This window comes from Rhamphochromis sp. 'chilingali', assembly GCF_963969265.1.
Source record: "Rhamphochromis sp. 'chilingali' genome assembly, chromosome: 3".
NCBI lineage: Eukaryota > Metazoa > Chordata > Actinopteri > Cichliformes > Cichlidae > Rhamphochromis > Rhamphochromis sp. 'chilingali'.
In genome coordinates, this window is record NC_137931.1 from 41,047,223 (window position 1) to 41,070,499 (window position 23,277).

The 23,277-nt window shown below is 39.4% G+C and overlaps 4 protein-coding genes across 12 annotated transcripts in view; 1 reads left to right on the forward strand and 3 right to left on the reverse strand.

Moving 5' to 3' along the window:
• pip5k1ca (phosphatidylinositol-4-phosphate 5-kinase, type I, gamma a) overlaps positions 1-11,021 on the reverse strand; it is a 53,627-nt gene extending 42,606 nt beyond the window's left edge. For 2 of the 3 annotated variants that reach the window (XM_080877031.1, XM_080877030.1), the window contains exon 1: positions 10,656-11,020. In XM_080877031.1, the coding sequence (XP_080733157.1) occupies positions 10,656-10,788 (133 nt within the window). In that variant the 5' untranslated portion in view covers positions 10,789-11,020. Of the gene's footprint in view, positions 1-10,655 lie in introns of all 3 variants that reach the window. The other variant, XM_080877029.1, reaches the window with a different exon arrangement.
• A 1,106-nt stretch (positions 11,022-12,127) lies between these two features.
• gpx4a (glutathione peroxidase 4a) lies at positions 12,128-17,167 on the reverse strand. Of its 2 annotated transcripts, none has more exons than XM_080877034.1 (7): positions 16,999-17,167; positions 14,509-14,603; positions 14,267-14,411; positions 13,552-13,703; positions 13,282-13,306; positions 13,020-13,079; positions 12,128-12,829 (listed from the first exon to the last, which is right to left on the reverse strand). In XM_080877034.1, the coding sequence occupies exons 1-7, from the start codon at positions 17,089-17,091 to the stop codon at positions 12,797-12,799; spliced, it is 603 nt and encodes a 200-aa protein (XP_080733160.1). In that variant the 5' UTR covers positions 17,092-17,167; the 3' UTR covers positions 12,128-12,796. The 2 variants fall into 2 exon arrangements, with proteins under 2 accessions (XP_080733160.1, XP_080733161.1); XM_080877035.1 differs by lacking the exon at positions 16,999-17,167 and adding an exon at positions 14,793-14,949.
• Positions 17,168-17,527: 360 nt separating this feature from the next.
• On the forward strand, positions 17,528-22,352 carry polr2eb (RNA polymerase II, I and III subunit E, b). 2 transcript variants are annotated; one of them, XM_080877033.1, is made up of 8 exons: positions 17,528-17,704; positions 19,473-19,647; positions 20,936-21,051; positions 21,147-21,227; positions 21,327-21,385; positions 21,475-21,553; positions 21,916-21,984; positions 22,212-22,352. In XM_080877033.1, exons 1-7 carry the CDS (start codon positions 17,648-17,650, stop codon positions 21,979-21,981), a joined length of 633 nt encoding a protein of 210 aa, XP_080733159.1. In that variant the 5' UTR covers positions 17,528-17,647; the 3' UTR covers positions 21,982-21,984; positions 22,212-22,352. The 2 variants fall into 2 exon arrangements, with proteins under 2 accessions (XP_080733159.1, XP_080733158.1); XM_080877032.1 differs by having other exon boundaries at positions 21,147-21,385.
• Positions 22,353-22,685: 333 nt separating this feature from the next.
• arhgap45b (Rho GTPase activating protein 45b) overlaps positions 22,686-23,277 on the reverse strand; it is a 16,660-nt gene continuing 16,068 nt past the window's right edge. For all 5 annotated transcript variants that reach the window (XM_080877024.1, XM_080877022.1, XM_080877023.1 and 2 more), the window contains exon 24: positions 22,686-23,277. This exon is cut by the window's right edge and continues 225 nt beyond it. In XM_080877024.1, the coding sequence (XP_080733150.1) occupies positions 23,060-23,277 (218 nt within the window). In that variant the 3' untranslated portion in view covers positions 22,686-23,059.

A 23,277-nucleotide genomic window follows, 5' to 3' on the forward strand; every position in this document is an offset into this window, starting at 1 on the left:
CCCGTCTGTCTGTTTTTCTGGGTTACTGGATCCATTTGTATCGGGCCAACTGTTAAAACTGATGCTCAATGATTACTGTAAGACTGATTTTACATTAGATAAATGATTACATATGTCTCAGATATCATCAGAGATGCACTCTTCACTACAAGACCTGTCTGCCATCATTTGCGTCCATACCGATGTCTTTTATGTTCAAAACAAGAGTGAAAAGTGGCTGAAATGACGGCTGGGCAGTTATATCAGCTAATGACTCCATTCTAAATTTCACCAGTTGCATCTTAATTTCAAACTGTAGACTGGACTAATGGAACAGGTGGGCATGAAAGTGTAATTTTTCCTCAGAGAAGCGTGAAAGCTCAGTGGACTTTGAAATGGAAATCAGAGGTGAGGGGATGCAGGGAGAGCTGCTTTTATTAAAGCTGGGCCAAGTCTAGTGATAGCAGGCAGGTTTTAAACACATCCCAAGGACACACACTTCATACAGCATGAAAAGTCAATTAAACAACAGCTCCTGACAGTCAGCTATTCAGACGCCTACCTGTGTGTCTGTGGGAATGTGACACCCGCTCACAGTGCACAAGCCAATATGCAGACGGAGTCAATGCAAACACAAATGAGAAGTTTTAATAACTACTATTTCAATGTGGAGAGGATCAGTTACCATGCATTTCTGTATGCCTTCAAGTGAGAATGGTTTAACTGTTTTAATATCATTGGATTTACACGTCGAGAGTGGCCATGTCCTACGCTCCCACAGGGAGGTCTCGCTTTCCTGCAAAAACAGACAGGGTTGAGTTGCAGAACTCTGTTCTTGGGCAAAGCTAAAAACAGCTAAGTCCTGCTGGCAAAATGACACACTCAAGTGCTCAAACTCTTATGTAATTTCAGTCTGTTTTTCATTACTGAGCTGCCAGATCAGAACTGAGCTTAGTGATCCTTGCTGATCCTCAAAATGCAATGAAAGCTGTCAGCCAAGAGAAAGAAGTCCTTTTATGGACTCGAGAGGAGAGGAGAGGAGAGGAGAGGAAAGATAGTCGGAATAAACACGGAGGTGATCAGTCTGACTACTGTGTGCTGCTGTGTTGTTGCTGAGAGCAGCATCTTTGCAGGCAGCGGTGACTCAGTAGAAGGTAATCTCCTCTAACAGAGCTGCACAACAATGTCTCAGTCGGTATTGTCACACATGCAATAAATAATCTACAGAGACCTGTTATTTTATGCCTCATCTTGGTTAGGTGCAGAGACGAAAAGAAAAACAGCCCTCAGATCAAACTATTGCTGTATTTAGTAATGTGACACCGTGAGTCTTACAATACAAAAAGATGTGGGGAAGCTGTTTTTCCTGCACAGCTACTAGTCACATATTTGTATTAGATTATGTTACGATTAAGGAACTGTTGAGCAAATTTCTCACAAGACAGCAAAAAAAAAAGAAAAAAAAAAAGACATTTTGCCTATAATCCCATTTCTGCATATTTCCCATGTACTTCAGTCTTTCATCTATATGCTCTGGTGCATTGCAAGATATCCTTACTGGCAATCTTGCACCACACACACACACTACCCCTACAAATGGCCACCTACATGAAAAAACAGAGTGCAGGGGGCATAGCAGCACTGGTATGTGTTTCAGCGTCATATATACACTTGTCATGTGCTATCATTTACCATTTTATCAACACCAAGTCATGTTTTTAGCCCTGCACCACATGTGGTTTTAAAGCCTTTTTTGCCACTATTGGACATGCAGATGAATGCTTATAAAGTACTCACAGGCTACAGCGTTTATAATTTACAATGTGGTAGACAACACATTCCTTAGCTACCAATGTAGCACAAAACAGTACAGATAATGAGTCTTTTTCTCAGGGTTACCCACAGAACGTCAAAACATGGAAAAAAGAGAAAAACACCTGTGGAGAAAATCTGCAGGAGTGAAGAATGCTTTGTTATGGCTGCATTTGATTAATGCAGTTTGCAATAATAATAATAATAATAATAATAATAATAATAATAATAATTACTGGGTCTGATTTAATATCTGTGCAAATACACAATATTGCATAATCTTTGCACTGAGGTAAATAAACAGAAAGTCACTTTACACCTTACTTGTTGTTTGTGTGCTGTATATTTTTCTTTTTAATGCTTTTTCTATAGTTGTTTTGTTTGTACAATTTTTATGTCTTTTTTTTAAAAAAAAAGCTGCTTTCATCCCTTGCTGTTGGTCGATAGACTCACCAAGCAAAATTTCATTGTATACCTCTACAACAGCAAATCAAGTATCTTAATCTTTAATGCTAACTGTGAAGCACAGAGTAAAGAGTGGAGCTGTGTTGGCCTAAGTGCATCTCTGCATACGCAGCAAGTGACGAGACAGAGACAAACTGGTGTTATTTCACAGTCTATACTCATAAAAAGCATGATTAATGCTGTTTATATTTAATAATTAAGAAATTATTTAGCCTATTGTGATTTGTAAGTAGCCAACTAAAAAGATATTAAGTTATAATATCTGCCTGGTTCTTTCATAATTTTGAAACTTCGTCATAGTGCTTTTGGGTTCTCTTTATATGTGTAAAACTAATAGCTGTTGTCTAACAGGATATGTCAGATAAACAGTTTACAGGGGTCATCTTAGGCCAGGCTGCCCATTAGACTTAACAGATTAATGGAAATCCTGTTGATTTATGGCTAAACCTATACTCAGATCAACAATCTCATAATTCAATTCAATTCAGTTTTATTTATACAATGCCAAAACACAACAACAGTTGCCTCAAGGTGCTTTAGATTGTAAGGTAGACCCTACAATAAATACAGAGAAAAACCCAACAATCATATGAACCCCTATGAACAAGCACTTTGGCGACAGTGGGAAGGAAAAACTCCCCTTTAACAGGAAGAAACCTCCGGCAGAACAAAAAAACAAAACAAAATAAAGGCTTCTTCTTTTGTCTGCTCTGTTATTGGAAAGGGGTCACCACAGTCGATGAATTTGAGTATTTGACGCTCGCTTAAAATATAAATATGAAAAACAGAAAGTGTAAACTCTATAGAAAATTAGCATTAGGGCTGTTCGATATAACGATATATATCGGATGACGATATAAAAACGTCTATCGTTTCATTTTACGCTATCCTTTGTTTCGTGGTGTCGCAAAATAAACTGTTTACGGCAATATTTTTTCATCGTTTTGATGGTCACTGTAGTGGCTATATTAATTTCTTAAAGTTCTCTCTTTCTCTTATATTTTATATAACCACACTACGGACGGACAAGCGCCTGTTTTTATTAGCAACAACCACTGTAACAGCATCGCGTGTCCGTTTGTTTATGTTCCACATAAACCTTTCACAATAAAGTTCAAGATCCTGTTGAGACTTTTCAAAATAAACTGAATCACGTGAAAGAGCAGATTATTTACGGATGAGAATTTAAAAAGAGCCGCCAGGTGCTAAAAAATAAACCTTAGACTCAAACGTTAGAACAGGCTGTTCCCCGCAGCACGCCGTGTAATAAATACTCACAAAGAAAACGGCGGCCTTTACAACTTATGTCTAAAAATGTATAGTTTCATGCATCGGTTAAAACACTCGACTCCAGCAACATGACGCGCAGCTGGAAACACTTCCCGCAAGACGAGCTGCCCGAGATTCACAGAATTTACAGAAAATGTTACATTTTTGTGATTTATATCGTTATCGGACGATAGAATTCTTATATCGGGATATGAGATTTTGGTCATATCGCACAGCCCTAATTAGCAAAACAAAATTAAATTAAATATTCCAAAGTTAAAGCAATACTATGGACAATAGGGATGTTCCAAGTAATTTCACACAGATTGTTACACCAGACCAAACCACCCAAGGATTTGTGTCTCCTCAGAATCTTAAACCAGGCATCTTTTACATGTTAACCACTAAACAATGGAGCCTCTATAAACATGAAATCTACTGAAGCCTGGAAATACTGGCCGTCGTCCCGAGAGGTCAAGTCAATATACAACCTGTTGTGTTCCTACATTGTTCCACCACAAACTCGCTTCACCTTTTTCAACATAGCAGAACAAATCTAAACAAAACTTTCTGAGAGAGAACAGTTTCTGCACAAGATGTGTTGCAAAATCCCAGCTAATCAAACAATCCCATTTTCTCTTATTTACTTGCACAATGCTCCTTAAATGAACTAGGAAAAGTTAAGTGACAGTGACCATATGCTGACAAGTGAGCTGTTTCCACATCAGTATCTTCCTAATAAATATGTACATGATTAAAATAGGTAAAGAAGTCATCAGAAACCAGGATAGAAAAGCATAGCAAGTCTTTTGCCCAGAGAGACTAATCTGACCAATCGGAGAAGTAACTCAAGAGTGCTAAGAAACGATCTGTGCTGTGGCTGATAGAGACTGGAAAAAGCAGCCTTGGTTATTTTATCTCTTCTCTCGGGGCCCAAAGCAAATTCACCATCACACGAGCTGGGAGTAATGCTTATACCAGGGTCAGACTGAACTTGCCAACTAGGCCCACACTGTTTAATGAATGAATATATTTTCTCATGGCTCAGGCCCTATTAAACTTGAATAAACCCTGCAGCATCTTGGTCTTCCACTTTGTCAGGCTCAGGCACTTTCAGCAGACTCAGATAGCGAATAACTGAAAGATTTAGCAGAATTTTTAAAATTCAGAATAGAATATTTCTTCCACTTTGTGTGGTGTATGTATTTTCTTCAATTTTTATATTCCTGTCCTGTCTTCTCTGCTGCTGTTCGCAATGTGGATTTCCCCACTGAGACTAATGCTATCATGGTGCAGGCTTTTCACCCAGCGTTTTGGGTTTTGTTATGGATTTATGATTGTTTCCTTTGCTGTAAGAGATGATTTGAATTTTAGGTTTGTACAGTACAATCCTGAGTTTAGTTCTTTTTTGTGTCTCTGAGTTTCTTTATTTCTGGTTCATGGATTCTTGTTTGTTGTTGTAAGGTTCCTTTTGTGTCTTTGCCTCATCCCTGTGTCTCCTGTGAGAGTCATTCTTGTCCTCTGTATTGTGTTTATTTATCTTGTTTCCCCAGTCTCTGTTTATCCCTCCTCTGTCTTTGTCTCTCCTTCTTCCTGAGCTCTGTCTTGTCTACTCCCATCTCAGTGTGTTTTCTGTTTTATTTTGATAGTCCCTGTCTCATGTACTTTGCATCAGTTTTGCTTCCCCTGTCTTGTCAGTTAGAGCAGCGGTCCCCAATCCCCGGGCCTCGGACCGGTACCGGTCCGTGAGTCGTTTGGCACCGGGCTGCAAGAGTTGAGGCTCAGGTGTGAAATGTATGGTTTTCAGGGTTTTTATCGGTTTTCAGTGTTATTTTGTTATCGTTTTTATCGTTAACTCGGTTTTCCTGGGTCTTTTCACGTGTGTTATGAATAAATGTTCTTTTTTTTCGGTACCGGTACTAGTTTTATTTTGTTGTATTTATCCGCGACACCTTAAAGTCCGGTCCGTGAAAATATTGTCGGGCATAAACCAGTCCGTGGCGCCAAAAAGGTTGGGTTAGAGCTGAGTTAGAGCATGCCCAGGAGTGTTTCCCAGGTGTGCCCTCTCATTATCCTCACCCCTCTTCTTCGTGCTCCATGTATTGCTCTCTACTACCAGGTTCAAGCTCTAACAGGCCGAGAGTTTAGTGTTTTGTATTTTAGTTTGTAGTTCTCAGCAATAAAGCTGCTCAAGTTTTGTCTCCTGCACTTGGGTCCTCATCCTGCCTGCCACACAGCCAGACCTTGACCAATGAAGGCTATCTTATCTTATAAGAAGTTACAACTGTTAACATTTGCATTTGCTTTAATTATACAGATGGAAGTGGCTTCTGGCTTAACAAGTCAACATTGCTATATTCCCCTTTCTTTCTTTTCATCAATTGCTAAAAGAAGATCCAATTGCAGAAAAATATGCCCTAAAAATAAATTATATTTAGATTTATTAAAATGATTGCAGACAAATTCTATTTTTTGACAAACTGGTTAATAAACTGGTCAGTTCGTACTACTCTCAGACAGGTTTACTCTGATATTTAAGAGTTTTTGGTGAAAAAAAGGAAATTGAATGCTTAAATGGATATAGATTAAATTCAATTCAACTTTATTTATATAGTGCCAAATCACAACAACAGTTACCTCAAGGTGCTGTACACTGTAGGGTAAAGACCCTACAATAAAGCAGATGAATAACAGCCTCAAAGAAATCAAATAGTACTGATTAATAATCCTAATCACTTCTTCAAAACGCTTATCAGGGACTTAGGTAGACATTTACTGGGTGAGCTGTAGTACAAACTGTACAGGTCATGCTGCCAATCTGGAGGAATATAACCCTGAGAAGACACCATCCAATGCTGTTTGGTTTTTTTGGCTGAAAATAAATGCTACTAATTCTATGTGGGTGGTTTGCATTAGTTTGACAGTGTTCCTGTCTCACTGCATTCATGCTCCAGGTGCTGCTTATGAAATAATAATAGCCTGCATTATGGGCTCAGTAACTCGCTTAATTGAAAACAGTAGGTCTTCGCCTTATTTCCCCACTGAGTGAAGCCATTACAGCATGACACTGCAGCCATGTAAGAGTGAAAGCGAGTCGGAGCCTCCACTGGCAGCTTTCACACCTGCAAAGTCACCACAACAGACAAAAAAAATAAAAAATGCCCACCCTGCCCTTATTGTCAACTGTCCAGCGGGTACCCCTAGGAGAGCGAAAAACCCTGACAAGGCGCAAGGACAGACAGCAGCAAACACAATACTCCAGCCTTGCTGTGGTGCCAGCTCAAAATATCTACTATAGCACACATCCTCCACACGCATGCAAAATCGGAGATGTAACTGGACTGCGTCATCATCTGCGTAAAATAATGACATCAAAAAACCTGGCAGAGGGTCAAAAACCCTACACAGGCTCCTCGAATGAGCTACAGGGATACAAACTGATCCTTTCCTGCATAGCTTCAGAAGGATAAAGAAGAAGGGGGAAAGAGAGAGACCTTGCCATAGGAATAAGAGGGGAAGCAGATGGATGGTAAATTCCACAGGAGGTAACCCACCCTTTGTGCTACCGTCAGCAGTTCTGACAGGCCGTGCCTGAAGCGAACAGAGAAAAACAGACAAGGGCGAGGACTGATGGATAGTGGCAAATGAGTGGCTGAGCTGAGGTGAGGGAATCACAGAGGAGGTAGATGAGCTGTGGCTCACTCTGGAGAAGCGAGGAAGGAGAGGAGACTGTCTCTGAGGATGAAGCCGAGTGCGAGGAGAAGATAAGTGAGACGAATGCTGCCAATGTGCTGAAAGTAGACTACGGGGACAAATTACAACGGCCAGAAGACGTGATGCTTTAAATGGGAATAAATGCTCAGACAGCTATTTAACAGCCAGCTGTGACTCCCACACAACGCTGTATTCACACATTGCAGAGCAACCCGCAATTACGCATTTGCAGGATCTGACGTAAACCGAGAGAGCTCACGTTGATCAGCATCCAACACCATAAAGAGCCAATCAGAATCAAGCTGAACCTTTACAGCTGACATTTCAATTAATCATTATTTATGCGAACTGAATCGTTTCTGCTGTGAATATCCACTAAAAAAACCTAACACCCTGCTGTGAGGGTCATATGAAATTGTTATTGCACATGACTCGTCTTTAATGGACTTTTGCTTTTAGACCCACTCACTTGTCAGATGTTGCAAGGAAGTCAAAGTACGATCAGCACCTACCCTTCCCTGTTGCGGGGCTTTGGCCAGCGACGCTTTGTATCAGTGCACACATTAAATCTTAGGTTGCAAGACAGCAAGAAATGGATTAACATTATACACGATGCTATAAAAACAAGAGAACTGAGGGGGAAATAATCGCATTTTTACACGCGAGGCTCCACGACTCTGAGGGATGACCAATAACACTGAGTGAGCGTGCAGTAGTGGTCTATTTGTTTGCTTTGCTGCTGCACTTAATAATTTTAGAACCATTTATCAAATGACAGATTAGGTGTGCTTACTGAACCACTGCACAGAATTTAGGTGTTCTGGGAAATGTGGGATTTCCTTTTATTTAATTCATGCTCAAAGCAGAAAAATCACTTTTCCTGTGTTTCTGTCCTACCTTTCTCCAGCATCCTTCTCTTTTACACCATCCCTTTGCATGTCCTTCTTCACCATGGCCAAGCTCGAGCTGCCTCTCTGACATACTCATTTCTAATCCTGTCCATTCTGGTCTTCATCTCTGCCACTTCTAGCTCGGCCTCCTGTCTTTTTCTCAGCGCCACCGTCTCCAAACCATACATCACAACAGATCTCGCTACCATCTTGTAAACCTTCCCTTTCACTCTTGCTGTTTTTCTGTCAGAAATCATCCGTGACACTCGTCTCCATCCACTCCACCCCGCCTGCGCTCTCTTACTCACGGATGGTGATATTCCTATGCAAGCAAACAAAAGCAGCAACACGGGGAACGAAAAGGAGTGAGATCAAGTCTATACGCCCTACAGTATGTCAGCAATAATATCGTTTTCCTGGTTATTTAAAGGTCAAGAAGTTCCTCGCAAGAAAGCATAGACAGGTGAATGCCAAATTGTCAACTATGAAATATTCAGCAGGGCAGAGCTCTGTTAAATATCTCCTAAACACTATTAATGCACACAAGGCCTTTGTAAACCTTATGCTTTCCAATGCATGCGAGTAGCCAGTAACTGAGCAGAACAGAGTAAATGAAACACACACCATCTGCAGTCGGGGGCACCTGGATTCCATTTTCCTCCTCTGATAAATTTAAGCTCGACTACTAACCCTCAGCAGACAGTCTCTTTGATTCACAAGCCTATTCTCTGTGGAGGTGCTGAACTCTTGTCAAAGTCAGAACCTTTCTCATCAGTGAGAAGAAAACCCCCCCAGAACTGTGATGTACAGTGTGCAAGACCAGTGAATGCAACATGACTGGTGGCTGTTAGACACAAGGGCTGAACACACAGCTAAAAGCAGCTTCACATGGTCGCAAAGAAGATTTTATAATGGAAATGATGAATCCTGAACATGCAGAGAAAACATCAGCTTGAATGAACACTATTAAAAAGGACGAACTATGTTGTGTGGTCCCTTTATTATTCACTTTTGCGAGTTTGTTAACTCTGTTTAGCTCTCCCCACTGTCTGCCACTTCCTTCACTGCAAACTAGTTAATATTTGTTCACTTTACCCTCATTTATATAATAAGTGGCACCATTATGACTCATAAAGGTGTGACTCTAGGATGTCAATATGTTGGACACATATTGGACAAAACAGAGATCTAAGAACGCCTGCTTTTCACTTATACGTGTGTAACAAATCCCCTAAAAGTCAACCACAAATGGTGTAAAGAAAGTAGCAACTGCTCTAATACACCCGTTCTGAAAAGGGTCCTTACACCACCAAACCTTTTCGCACAGCTGTGGGGGTATTGTAGTGATCAACTGTAGGGGGGCTGTTGGTGTGATTTTCACTGCAGCTAGAGTGCACACAGGAAAATTCCACCATGACACCACTACGGCACAAGTGTGCAACAGTAAAGCTGGGGCTGAGAAACCTGGCTGTAGTGAGGTGACTCTGGAAATTGTTCTTTACATCACAAAGATAATATATTTCTTTCTGAATATAATACTGTGCTATATAAGGCAGGGCGCTGACATTTTAGCATAGACAAGGTTGTTGATAAGAGCATATATAACTGGATATTGTATTTGCAGAATGCAACATTTTGCAAATTTCTGGATGGTTTGAAGGTCACGTGTCTTTAGATTTCTATGCTCAAATGTCTGACCCCAGAAAAGTGTTATTATTGATACACATAGGCTTAAATTCTATCAGCTGATATATACATAGTTCCCTGGACATTTTAAATCTAATAATAATTAAATATTAATTATATCTATAAACTTACTACCAATGGGCCTTTTTTTGAGGTGTCATTGCAGGACCACCACGGGTGTAAACGGCCAAATCAGTGGTGGTCTGATTGCATTTAGTTGCTTCATACTATTCATGCATTATCGGGACTTCCTCAGACACTGGTGCACTATTGCAAGGCTTTTACACCCTTTAACTGGTGTCTAGCCTGTTAGTCAACTGTAGTGGCTCCAGTTTGCTCAACCTTCCTTCTCCTTAATAAATTACTGGTTCCAGTAAGTGCCAAGATGGTGACAAATAAGCAAATTAATGTTTAGGTGCTCAAAGCTGGCCATGTGAATACATTCATATTTTTTAAAAGAGCAATAAATAAAAATCAATAAATGAAATGAAGAAGTAATGAGAAACCTTGACTTCACACCTGTCTGCTTTTATGAACCAAAAATATTAACAACTTTATCATCAGCCATGCAACACTTGTATTTGTCCGTGTGCTGGCTGCTCATAGTTGCACTTGTATAAATGTACCCTACACAGTTTGCAGTAACGCATGCAGTATGTACAGCACTTAACTTCACCTGAGCCCCATCCATTCAGCTTAGTTAGCCACTAGCCTAGCTTATTAATTCCTTGCTAGCAGAGATGAGTCGGGACTTTCTGGTTACGGTAGCAGCAGTAAAGCCGCGAGGGAAAATGGATGGAGGGACGATGAGAATGGCTTATGAGATATGTGGAAAAATACCCATGTCTGCGGCGTCCATCCCGTAGCTAACTCCCACAACCGTGTCCCCATCATCGGATGCTGCGGCCCCGGACAGCGGGCTCCCTTCCCTGGCCTCCGACAGCCCGACCGCTCCCTCGGCTGCTGCTTCCATTCAGCCTCCCGGAGGAAAAAACAGGCAAGCCCCTCCGAATGAAAGACCCACAGCGACGGCGCGATCCCGGTGGAGGGAAAGAGGATCGGGTCGTTTGATGTGTAACAGTAGTCAAACGGAGGAATATGCGACAGCTATCCGCGACGGTCCCTTCATCTGTGCAGTGTTTCCTCACGACAGCAGCCCACAGTCTGCTTCTTCCAGCTCCTCTGCACTGCACTTACTGCTGCTGCTGAGCCGCTGCCGCCTGGTTTTGTACTGATGGGCCCTGTGACTCCCTCTGCAGGACTCTGAGTGAACTGCAAGAAGGAGATTTGACTGAGCAGTTGCATAACATTTCAGGGCTCTTGTTTTTTTTTTTTTTTGATGGGGCTCAGTATGTTTCTGTTATACGTTTAACTTATTTAATTTACTTATCCAGATGACATACTTTGTGGACGTATGGAAACATCCAGGAGTTTTAAATCTTAGAGAGTCAGATAATGCCTGAGAAATGGAGAACAAATGTACTGGTGCAGATTTTCAAGAACAGGGTTGATTTGTACAGTTTTAGTAATTACACAGGGATAAAGATAATGAGCCATACCATGAAGATTTGTGAAAGCAATACAGATGTGAGATTTGCTTTGAGAGTGTTGATGGAGAGAAGGTCACAAGGTAATGTGTCTTTGTGGATCTAGGAGTGGTAGGAGTGACAAATGGGTACCTTTGCAAGGAGTAGAAGTAATAAATTTATAATGTATGAATTTATAAGATTAATAATGAACACATCAGAAGGATATATCAGGTTGAGCTGTAAGAGACAAAGTTGTAGAGGAAAGGCTGAGATGGTTTGGGCATGTGCAAAAGACGGATAATGGATATGTTGGATGAAGCATGTTTAATATGAAGCTGCTATGAAAGAGGAAAAGAGGAAGACCACAGAAAAAAATCATTGGATGAAGTGAAGGAGGAAGGTGCTAGGAATAGGGTGAGAAGCAGATTATCTGCTGCAGTGAGTAGAAGACGATACTTAATAATAAAGAGTCTCAGAGAAGCTTAGAAATAAATAAGTTAACAGTCTTTTAAATAAAATCTGGGTGACATTTTTTAGGTTTTTGCAAGGATGAACTTACTGTGTCAAGATGTAAGATTTTCACTTATTATTACACAGAATTAGATCACAATGATATTATCAGGTTATATAGAAATAATTTTTAAAAATATCAGAAAAACACAGAGAAAGAAAAATAGTAATGATATTTTTTGTGTGGTGTAATAATGTTCCTGTTTCCCCTGCTCCCCTACAAATAGCGCCAACATCGATATAAGGAATTAATGATCCAGGCTACTTCCAAGATTCAATTTTTTCCGAGTTCTTTATTTGTTCTATATGTCATCATTGTTATTTTTAGGACAGCCTATAGGGTAAACTGCTCTGTCCACACTTTCTGAACAATACTGTGTTGAACAATTTCAAGCTCTAGTGCTCACTTCTTAAAGACTTTCTGACTCAGAAATGAATACATTTTCAGCTGAAATCCTTTTTAATTGCTCCTGTTACACAAAAGAAAAGATCCTTGTGCACATGAATGATCAAGATGTATCTGTTCCTCAGTACCAACACCTCAAAACCCCATAAAAACCCCAACACTTTTGTTTTAATCACAGACAATAAAAGTTACACACAAAAATATAACAGGAACAAATCTTAGTATATTTTATGATGAAAACAATGCCCAACATTAAGGTGCTGAATGATGCTCTATTAATGGGTTCCCCGTCGTTCTCTCCATAGAACTCTATGAATATAAGCTCGGTCGCCTTCCCAGCAGGTTTGCACGCCATTTACATCAGGTCTGCCCTGCCTGCGATGCAGGTTGATGAACAGACCGTCACTGGTCTGGGATGGACTGAAACTATATCCACCGGTGCTTGGAGAGGCAGAGAAATGTGAGAAAAAAAGACTACTGGAAACACAAAATCAAGTGGATGTAAGTAAGCACGGTTTCAGGCATCTCTTAGAGGTTTAAAGGTATTTGGGAAGATCCTTTTCCACCACCTGGAAGGAAAGCGAGAGTTGCATGGACTTCAGTTGCATGTCTATACACAGGGGTGATAAAGTTACACGTACTACAAACATCTCTTGTTGTTACTGAAAGCACAGCAGAGCTCATCACGGGGTGAGCAGTAATCACACAGAGACATGAGCAATGAACATCTGACAGAATAACCAAAGATTTTGTACGTACACTTGGATCATCCAAGGGTCCATATCTCTTCACCACCTGACCCTCTCTATTGATCAAAAACTAAACACAAAAGAAAATAAATGAATAATTATAACACATTTTTTTTTGCATATAAAAGCTTGTTCCATTAATTGTTCCATACTCTCTAAAATTATCCTTTATACTTTATACTGTTTTTCAAATATTCAGTATTTTATATTTTATAATATTTTAGCCCTGTTGACATAAAAATGTTTTAAAAATAAACCGTAATAAAACGTACCTTAGTGAAATTCCACTTGATGCTACTGCAGAAATAAACATTAAAATGTGTTAGAAAACCACTAATCACTCTCATTCAGTCAGCATTGGAATAAAAAATGCTGTTAATCAATAACTACCGGTAATTTAAATGATATGACTGATTATTGTTCAAATTCAGTTGTACACATTTTAAACAGATGACTGTACGCATTATGTCTGATCCAAACAAGCTTTTAAGATACTTTTTGAGCATATAACTGTGACCCAGATTCATTCATTCACAACTTACTTTCCAAACAAGCCCTTCCCGTTAGGCTGCTCCTTCAGCCACTTCCACAGAGGATGAGCGTTTTGCCCATTCACCTCGATCTTGCTGAACATATCAAACCGAGCCTGGAACGTGTCTGCAAACTGCCTGATTTGAGTTTCATTGCCCGGCTCCTAAAAGTAAATAGTATTAAAAGTATTAAAGTCTCTAACTGCTCTCAGTGGCCTGCATATGACAAATTATATATAATGGCAACAAAATAGTCGACTTAAAACAGCAGCTTCTTGAATTTGACATAATCTTAAAACGTGGCCTAGTTTCTTTCAAAAACAAGCCATCTTTCGGACTAGTAGTGAGAAAAATGCCAAATTATCCATTGTGGTGTTTATGCAACTACAATTTATGCACATGATTACACACTTAATGAAATTATGAATGTTTTAGATATTAAAAAAACATTTCAGGAGATCTTATGCAAAAATTATAAAGGTTTCACACTGGCTAAAATTTCACTTATACAGTTTTTTTCTGTAAAACATTTAAAAAGTTATTGTCTATCTGTTAACAATACAACAAGACTTTCCACCATTTGTTTTTAGACCTGAAGTAACCTCTTGGGTGAGAGGTGAAACGTCTTTACAGATCTCCAGTTATCCATGACCTGGATAACTGATAACTTACACAAACAAATCTCATTAAATGTTGCAATAAAAAAAACAACTAATGTTTTACATACCTGGTTCCCAAACTGGTTGGAAGGGAAGGCAAGGATGCTTAAACCTCTCTCAGCGTACTTGGCGTGCAACTGAGTAAACTGAGAGTAGTTTACTGGGGTTTTACCTCATTTAGAGGCTACGTTGGTGATGATGACAACATTCCCCCTGAATACACACACACACACGTGCACACACATTTGTTTAGTGATAAGAGGTTTATAATTGTAATAGGAGGTTTTAACAAAATGACAGAGAAATTTACCTGTATTTTTCAAGGGAAACCACGTTGCCATCAATATCCGTTGCTGAAAAGTTATAAATGGATGTTGCCCTCTGCCATTCCTCTAATGGGGTAGACTGGGGAAAAAAACAATAAGTAGTTAGAACACCGTGTTATTTCCAAAACTCCACAGCCTATCAGATGTGAAGAATTAATTTTAAAAAGAAAATGTAATGAAAATAAACATAAATCTAAGGAGAGCAAAAGCAAAGGTTAGCCCTCAAACGCAAAAGTAATGTTTCAGTCCTAATCCCGTTGTTTCTTACCATAGCTGACAGCAGGACAGAGAGGAGGACTGTGCACCCTATCAGGCGCATGGCTGCCCTACTTAGCTCCTCGGTCTCTAAAAGTATCACCGCTGAACTTCTGTCCCTGTACTGAGAAAACTCACGTTCTACAGTGCTTTTGTAAAGCAAAACCAGGTGATCATTAACTAAACTGATAGGCTGTGATTGTCCAGTACCTCCCTCTGTGCTGCTGATTCAGTAAAGCCTGATCACAAAAGCATGTGTGCTGCAGTCCACAGTTCACAACTTAGTCCGTGTAGAGCAAAGAGCAACGGTCAGAAGAAAAACCAAAGCTCATTATGCATTGTGTTTAGTATCCGAGTGAAAAACTGGTGATTTGCAGCAGATATAAACTTCTACATTACCCTAAAAAGGCTGGATTTCTCTCTTTCTATTGTAGTGAGAAAAAACACTTTTTAAAATTTTGAATTCACATCAATCAGCTTTAAGATTATTACATTTTTTCACATTTTGAATGGAAGATGTGAAGACGAATCAGAGCCAGCTGCTTCAATCACTGCTGCTTTTTATCTCAGTATGCAAAGAGTACCAAAAATATACATTTTACAACAAAAAAAATAACAGTAACAGTGATTATCCCGATTGAATAACAGTTGCTGAGTTTTGCCTGTTTACGTGTGTAGCACAGGTTGCTTTGAGTCACTGTTACACAATCTCTTTATATTCTAGTGTGAAATTAGAAACCAAGTTTATGGAGAATTATTTTGTGCATCAATAATCTCTCAATATTTTTTTAATATAATTGCCAGTGCTGTTAATCCAAAGCAATTAAAGAACTAATGTGTCTATTTTGAAATAAAAGGGTTGAAAACAGTTATCTTGCCTGTTTTGTAAGGGTCCAATGGTCCATGAGCCATTACAAAACGGCTACGCGAGCTAAGCATAGAAACCTTTGACAAAAACATTCAAAAGAAATGAGTTTGGCAAAAAAACTTCTTTTCTTTGTTCTGATATTTTCACATTTGCATTAGGCTTAGACAAGATTATGGTTTAAATGCACCCATTCAACAATGCTAACTATGTCATTACATGAGAGCCTGCTTTTTCCCACCACAAAGTTTATAAGCAAACTTGAAACTTTATGCTGGGAAAAAAACATTCTACCAAATAATCATAATCTCAGACAACAAGAGCAGAATTGTTACGAAACTGGTGATTATGTTTTGAGAGCTGGAGTGGAAGAGCTAAGCAGAACATTGCGCCACAAAATAAGAGATGAGGCAACATTTTGCTGTGATTTTCAGTAGTAAATATTATTTTGTCCAGGCAAGTGTGCAGGAAATTCAGATCTTGATCAAATTTAAACTACAGTGTTTCATTTAAGAAATAGTGTGTAGTCATAAAGTTTTAGTTTTGTCAGTTTGGACTGATGAGGCTTGGGTGCATATTTCTTTATTACAACTCAGGAGGTCTGCATGACCTCAGTAAACAAGTTTCATTAAGTGTTGAGCCTTGAATTGTAATTCCTCTTTTAGCTTTTCTAAATGTTGCCCTGATAAAGAGTAAAACACCAAAACTCTTGAAAACTAAATTGAAAGTAGCAAATCCAATGTGGAAGCTAACTCATAATTACACTGAAAATAATAGCAGTCAAATAAAATGTAATAATAATAATAAAAAGAAAATGAACTCTGTTCTTTCTCCACTTTTTCTCCACCACTAATATAAACTGATGCTGAAAGCAAACTTTTATTCTTTAATCATAAAACATCAGCTACAATAAAAAACATGGCCGGGTGTTGTGTCGATACAGAAGTGCCTCTCTGTCTGTCCTGATGATAAGCCTATCAGCTGACACCAGCAGCCAGAGTGGGAGCACAAACATCCGGTGTCAAAAACAGCACTTATAATGTATTTTTTTTTCCACCCTCTAAATTCAGTGGAAAGGTATGTCTTTAACTGTGCGGGAAAAAGCAGAGGGAGGGAAGGATTTGCGAACTTTGTGGGCGTCCGTCCGTGTCACGTGTGTTAATCAAAGCCCACCACAAACACGCAGAGCATCTTGGGTAACAGCCATCGTTGTTTACGTGAAAAATGGATTAACGATATTATTACAGCAGTAAAAAAAAAAAAAAAGCGTGTTACATGAAATTGTGTTACACACAGTGGAAATCACAGACGTCACTCAAAAGCATGCAGATTAAATGGTTGAGGTTTACGTTACCGTTGTGGTTAATACAAAGTACAACACCGTCGCCAGTAGTGCCACAGAGCTCGCTACAGCCCCAGTTGCTAAAATAACATAAAATGGCCTCATTTTGTTTTAAAAAGAGGACAAATTTACCACCGTGAACCTCAGCTGCAGACTCCGCCCTGCGGCGTGTTGTGAAACAGCGGAGGGCGGTGGCCTCAGAGACCAGAGGAGGGAGAAGGGACACTACTTTTATTATTATTATTATTATTATTATTATTATTATTATTATTATTATTATTATTATTATTATTAACTGAGGAGGTTGTTTCTGTTTTTCATCAAAAGTCCGTGTGTTCCGTTATCGTCTATTATCAAAGGCTTCAAGTTCAAAAAGTATAAATCCCTTTTCTATGTGAAAGACCTTCCTTTCGGCAAACTGTGGGAGAAGAGTTATGTGTAAAAGTTTTGTAACAAAAAACAAACAAACAAAAAAAAAACAACCCCAAAACAAACAAACCCTCGATTGCTGTGCGTCATCCCAAGGCGCCCAGCCTACGTCACTAGCCTGTATCGGAAGACGAAAGCGTGTGTCGTGTATGTCTGTGCCTAAGAGTGGGACATTCATTGAAAAATAATAAATTTAAATTAAATCTAGAGTATACACACGGTTTGAGACGAGATGGATGACGAGGAGGAAACATACAGGCTTTGGAAAATCCGCAAAACAATCATGCAGGTAGGTTACATTTGTGTGTTTGTTTGTTATTAGCTTAGCATTTAGCTTTCTTTAACTTAAGAGTCGAAATCAGCGGCTCACTTCAGGAAGGTAGCCTTGTTTACTGATTTACTTAACACATTAGAATAGCTAAGGAGAGCAGAGCATCATCGATTCCGACCAAGCACAGTAAAATGATGCTGCTGTGGAGCTCATAATTCGCGGTTCTGGTATTATTACAGTTTAATGACAGTACTAATGAGCGTCAGAGGCGTATTTAGTATTTTCCCCTTTGTATTTTCAGTTTTCAGTCACAGTTTATGTAATTTTGGAAACGATTTGGAAAAGATCGAGGTTTGGATTATAAACCCTTTTCCGAGTTCAGTTTGTACATCCTCTCTTTGTATTTCATTCCCTCCCACCTGAGATACTAAGCGGATCTGTTCCTCATACGTTAGCCGTCATTTTAAAGCAGTCTCAGTGCAACATGATGGGTTTCTGAACTACATCATCATAGCGTTGTTTTTGGAAGCCTGTTCTCCTCATCTATCATATGAGGAGAACATTGTGGGCGTGGGTTGTGATAGTTTCATCACACAGTTCGTAATCTTTAATTTATTTCTTTATGAGTTAAAAAAGGAACACATATTTGCCTTCTTGGCATGATTTGCATTATTTGGCAATTTGTTTTTTATTGTGCTATATGCTCGATAAAGCCCACTGTATCCCTGATTGTCATAGCATACATTTTTACCGCTGTGCAGATGACACCCAACTATGAAGCCAGATAACACACACAAATGAATTAAACTGCAGGATTTGATCCTGGATGATCTCTAATTTTTTGCTTCTAAATTCAGATAAAAGTGAGGTTACTGTACTCTGCCCTAAAAGTCTCAAAAATGCAGTATCTAATCAGATTCTTACTCTGGATGGCATTGCCTTGGCCTCCAGTGACACTGTGAGGAATCTTAGTCTTTTTTGGTCCAGAATATGTCCTTAAATGTGTATATTAAACAAACACAAAGGACTGCTTTCGTCCATGTGTGCAATATCGCTAAAATCAGAAACATCCTGTCTCACAGTGATGCTGAAAAACTAGTTAATGCTGGCCTATTGCTATTCGTTGTCAGGATGTCCTATAAACTCCCTGAAAAGCATTCACTTGATCTAAAATGCTGCAGCGGTAGAAAGACTAACGGATTTACAGACAGGTGGGCCTTATTCTGAGGAAATAGTCTCTGTTGTGCCTATTTTTTATAATAGCAGCAGTTTGTTGTCCATTCAGAGTCCTCATTGATGGTATTCCCAGAAGTTTAAAGCAAGACACTCTCTTTACCTCCTCACCCCCTAGTTCCAGTGGTCTGAGCGCCGTTCTCTGTTGCCTGAAACCAGTGATGATTTCCTTTGTTTTTGTTTTTTTAATGTTCGTGGAGAGGCTCTGCACTTCATCTCTATAGACAACCCCGTTCCCATTTGAGATGAGTCCTAAAACAGTTGTGTCGTCAGCAGATTTTATGATCATGAAGATCTGGCATCTTCCCTAGATCTGTTGTCTCTGTATGCATACTGATCTGGGTCGAAGGCGGTGGTCTTCAGGCTGGTTTTGATGGTGGTATATCCTCACTGGGATCTCATCCGGGCCAGCAGCTTTCCTAGCATTGGCTGCCCTGAGGGCCTGCTTCACTTCATGTCATGAGAAAAACCCACAGTCTGCTCAAAACTAGTTTAGATTTTTTGTTTGTTTGTTTTTAATTTGCCTTTTTAATATTTTCCTTTACACTCACAGCTCTGCCATGATAGAGGATATCTGGTGACACAGGATGAGTTGGACCAGACACTGGAAGAGTTCAAGAGTCAGTTTGGAGACAAGCCCAGTGAGGGGCGTCCCCGACGTACAGATCTCACCGTCCTGGTGGCACACAATGATGATCCCACAGACCAGATGTTCGTTTTCTTTCCTGGTAGGCGTATTCCTAATATTATAGTTTGTAATGAGTCCAGTCCTTAAAAAAGCCAAAACCACACCTTGTTTGTTTTTTTGTCCTTGAAAACTGTAAAATCTGTGCTGCCTAAAGAGGTTTTCCTCATTCCCACAAAAGAAACCCACCAATAACAAGCAACTACCAATAGCCCACCACTGCAATAAAGATATTTTTTGATCATTTTTGGGGGGGTGGGGGCTTTATTTATTTTGTTTTGTTTGCCAGACTAACAATTAGGGCCATGTGTACTTGGAGAATAATATAGTTTTTGTAGTTTTGCTTCTCTACAACACTTTGATGGTTTCAAAAGTCACTCAGGGTGTGATCGAAGTGCAGAATTTCAGATTTAATTCAAGGTTTTACAAAAGTATTTCTCACCTGTGTTTAGGAATTATAGCCTTCTGTTAAGTGTAACCAGTGGTTTACAGATTGTTGTAAATTCTCTCTATTTACATTCACTCGTTTCCATGGAAATTAGTGTGAAGTCATATCACTTTAATTGTCGCTTTTATTCTCTAAGGCGTTGCTGAGTTGGCCAGTTTATTCCTTACTTTAAGAATGCACCAGATTGTCCATTTAGCCAGTCGTGAAGTTTTTATTGTTGCTCCAATGGTTTTATTTATTTAATCATACGTATGTATATATGTATGTGTGTATATATGTATATATATATATACATATATATGTATTTAGTTTACTTTCTTCACTTCCACTGAATATATTAAGAGTTCCAGTGAGTACTTCAGCACAAGTTCAGCACTTTAAAAGAACTCCAAGTGATTTAAAGTCTTGGAGAGCTCCTCCTCAAAAGCATCAATGCCTCACCTGAATTTTTCACTTGGGGAAGAGACCAAAGTCACAGAGAGCCAAATCTGAGAAGTAAGTCAGGTGAGGAGCAATGATTGTGCTCTGTGCAGGTTCTATCATAGTCTCTAATTTCTAAACCAAATTTAGGAATGACTCTCCACATGACACTTGAGTCAGTTTGACACATTTATTCCTCACCTAATGGTGAAATTGTAACACACTCCAACAACTGATCAGACCAAGTCTTCAAGGTGGAAATAACAGGAGTGCTGGGAATCGTGCAGCGCTTCATAAGGAGAAGACTTTGAAGGGATTAGCAGTAAAGCTGTTTAATGACACCTGCACTAATTTACATTTGTAAAAACGTGTGTTTATGAGCATGTTTGTTTATCTTTGTATGTTACTTGTAGGTATATAATTTCATAAAATCTCACCCTTTTTTTTTTCAATTTCTTTTCAGAGGAGCCCAAAGTTGGTATCAAGACAATTAAGATGTACTGTCAGAGGATGCAGGAGGAGAACATCACACGGGCAATCATTGTTGTTCAGATGGGCATGACACCCTCAGCAAAACAGGTAAACATCAGTTTAAAGCAAACGTGATAAAAAGGGAAAGGTTTTTCTCTCGAAATGGATGCGGCAGTGATTGTAAATATACAAATCCCTCACAGTCTCTAGTCGACATGGCACCCAAATATATACTGGAGCAGTTTCTACAGCAGGAGCTGCTGATTAACATCACAGAGCACGAGGTAAGCATCATACTGTCCTCTATATTAAAATCTTTATTTTCAAGTAAGCCTGCAGCGTGTTGTACATTTCTGTATTTGCATTTCTCGCCTGTCTTTCAGCTTGTACCAGAGCACATCGTCATGACAAAAGAGGAAGTGACTGAACTTCTGGCAAGATAGTATCCTTGCACTTTGCGCTGCATGACAGTAAATTAGTTTAGAAGCGTTGAGGTTTGTACACTCGTTGCCCTTAACAATATTACCTCAGTAAATTAAAAGAAAGCCAGCTGCCAAGGATCCAGGCCGGGGACCCTGTGGCTCGTTACTTTGGCTTAAAAAGAGGACAGGTAAGAAATCTTAGAAACTATCATAACTGACAGAATTCAAGAAAATGTGACTAAAGAGGTTTAACTTTTTGCAAGAAATGTTTTGAAACTATGTGCGGGGTTTGTTCTGAAACCTGTGAGACTCGTGATCAACCTGAAACCGGTTTGACATTTGGGGGTATTTAAATTATTTGAATGGTCCCTTTATGCAAACACAAAAACAATGTCTTCTTTTAAAAGCATGAGAGGGATTCATTCATTCATTAAGGATGAGACAGCACTATTTTTATCACTTTTTTTTTTTTCCTTCCCATCGCACTGATAGACAGCGCTGTGGCAATATATATAAAAAAAAAGCTGCCATTTTGTATCTGCTGTTCCAGGTAGTGAAGATCATCAGACCCAGTGAAACAGCTGGGCGGTACATCACATACAGACTGGTCCAATGACAGGTATGTGCTTCTTTTTACATAACAGCTGAAAAAGAAACTAAGCGATAAAAAGTGCGTAGCAGCTCCTCAAGTTTTAATGTTCTTGGGTTTTGTGTGTTTCCTGAGAATAAGGAAGTATTAAACCACAACATACAAACACAATTTAAAATGCTTTCGGTGCATCTCCGGTCTAAACATTCAAAACAAACTTGAATGATGCTGTAAATTTTCTTTGTTCTGTTTTCTAGTTATTCTCCCTGATCAACGTTTAAGGACCAGTGAAGGAATCTCAGCACGACAGCTTTGGTTATTCATTGTTCAATTATCACCCTGCTTGTATCTTTGACCTGAATTACTGATTTTGTAAAATAAATGATTCAAAATTGAAATGTGCCGTTTTACACCAAGCAACGATTAAGACTCTTACCTTTTTTTTCCTCTTGAATGCCATGTTACTCTTGTTGCTGCTGCTGCTATCGTAGACCTACTTTTGATACCAGTCTCTGCTAACTGAGCCTCAGAGGTTACCGCCTACTGTATTCAACACTTCCTCCAGTTCCCTCGCCCCATTGAGTGCCAGGAGTGACAAAATTAATACATTAAAGACGACATATTCCTCACCACGTTCCCCATTCTAGGAAATAGGTTGCAACTGTGCTCATTTGGTTTAATTTCTCCGTCTTGGTAATTTGCACAAAATGCCAAAAATCAAAAACTACAAATTTAAAACAAGAACCTTTATTAAAACTGACATAAGACAAAAGGCAACATTTATAAGAATGTTTACATGTATTTCAATTTTAGAGCTGAAATAACCAGCAGTGGAATCTGCTTGAAAAGTTTGCACGCGTCACACATTCTGATGCAGCGTTCCCTTCCCCCAAAAAACAAACGCTTTAAAATACAAACAAATCAAATATCTTGAAACGCCAGTAATCCCAAGAGCAGCAAGCGTGCAGAGAGGGTTCACTGGCAGCAAAGATTAGTACAGTAACATACATCTACAGTTTAAAATTTAATTTGACCTATTTACACGGCAGACCGTTAGGCTTTCATTAACTTCAAATTTAAAGACGAACAGACACGATTGACAATATCAGACAAACTCTGGCTCGCTGTCTCGATTTCTCGTCAGTGGTAATTTCTTTCCACAGAGACGTGCCAGTGGAAGGCCCGACAGGCTCAGTGTGGGAGAGCACGGGTGGTAGTTGTTGTTATTGTTGGACTGATTCACGTTGAGCTCTGCCAGAGAAGCGCTCAGATCCTGCTCTTCTCCAGCACCTTCTTCTGGGGGCCCGCTGTCTGGCAGAGCGG